At 58.6% G+C, this 582-nt stretch overlaps 1 protein-coding gene across 1 annotated transcript; it reads left to right on the top strand.

Moving 5' to 3' along the window:
• Nucleotides 1-70: 70 nt before the first annotated feature.
• On the top strand, nt 71-578 carry efna3 (ephrin A3; the record flags this gene model as incomplete). The annotated part of the gene is given in 3 exon segments (NM_001011360.1): nt 71-360; nt 503-573; nt 575-578. Coding segments are annotated over 3 exon segments (365 nt in total), but the record flags the coding sequence as incomplete, so codon positions are not given.
• Between the last annotated feature and the right edge of the window lie 4 nt (nt 579-582).

The raw sequence follows: 582 nt of genomic DNA, 5'->3' as shown, positions 1-582 counted from the left end.
GGGTTGGGGTTGATACCCCTCTATCCCTCTCTCGGTGTATAACTCCCCGCACCCTCTCTCTGCATTGCAGCCTGCGGCGGGACGGCTACACGGTGCAGGTGAATGTGAACGATTACCTGGACATTTATTGCCCCCACTACAATGAGACCCCGGGGGAGCACAAGATGGAGCAGTACATCCTGTACATGGTGAGCTACGAGGGCTACCGGACCTGCAACATCAGCCAGGGCTTCAAGCGCTGGGAGTGCAACCGCCCCCACGCCCCCCACAGTCCAATCAAATTCTCCGAGAAGTTCCAGCGCTACAGCGCCTTCTCCCTGGGCTACGAGTTCCACGCCGGCCACGAGTACTACTATATCTGTAAGTGCCCGCTGGGCCCGGGTACTGGGCATGGGAGTAGGGGGTGGGCGGTGCCAGGGTACTGTGCTGGGGGTAATGGCAGGGAGGGGGCAGAATTGCAGTTCCTGTATGTGATGAGATTCCTCTCTCTACTTTGTTTCAGCAACACCGACCCACAACCACAGGCGCTCCTGCCTCAAGATGAAAGTGTTTGTGTGCTGTGCCAGCAGTAAGTGCCCCCCC

Source organism: Xenopus tropicalis, unplaced genomic scaffold (genome assembly GCF_000004195.4).
Source record: "Xenopus tropicalis strain Nigerian unplaced genomic scaffold, UCB_Xtro_10.0 Sca156, whole genome shotgun sequence".
Taxonomy (NCBI): domain Eukaryota; kingdom Metazoa; phylum Chordata; class Amphibia; order Anura; family Pipidae; genus Xenopus; species Xenopus tropicalis.
This window is presented reverse-complemented; position numbering and strand designations above follow the sequence as displayed.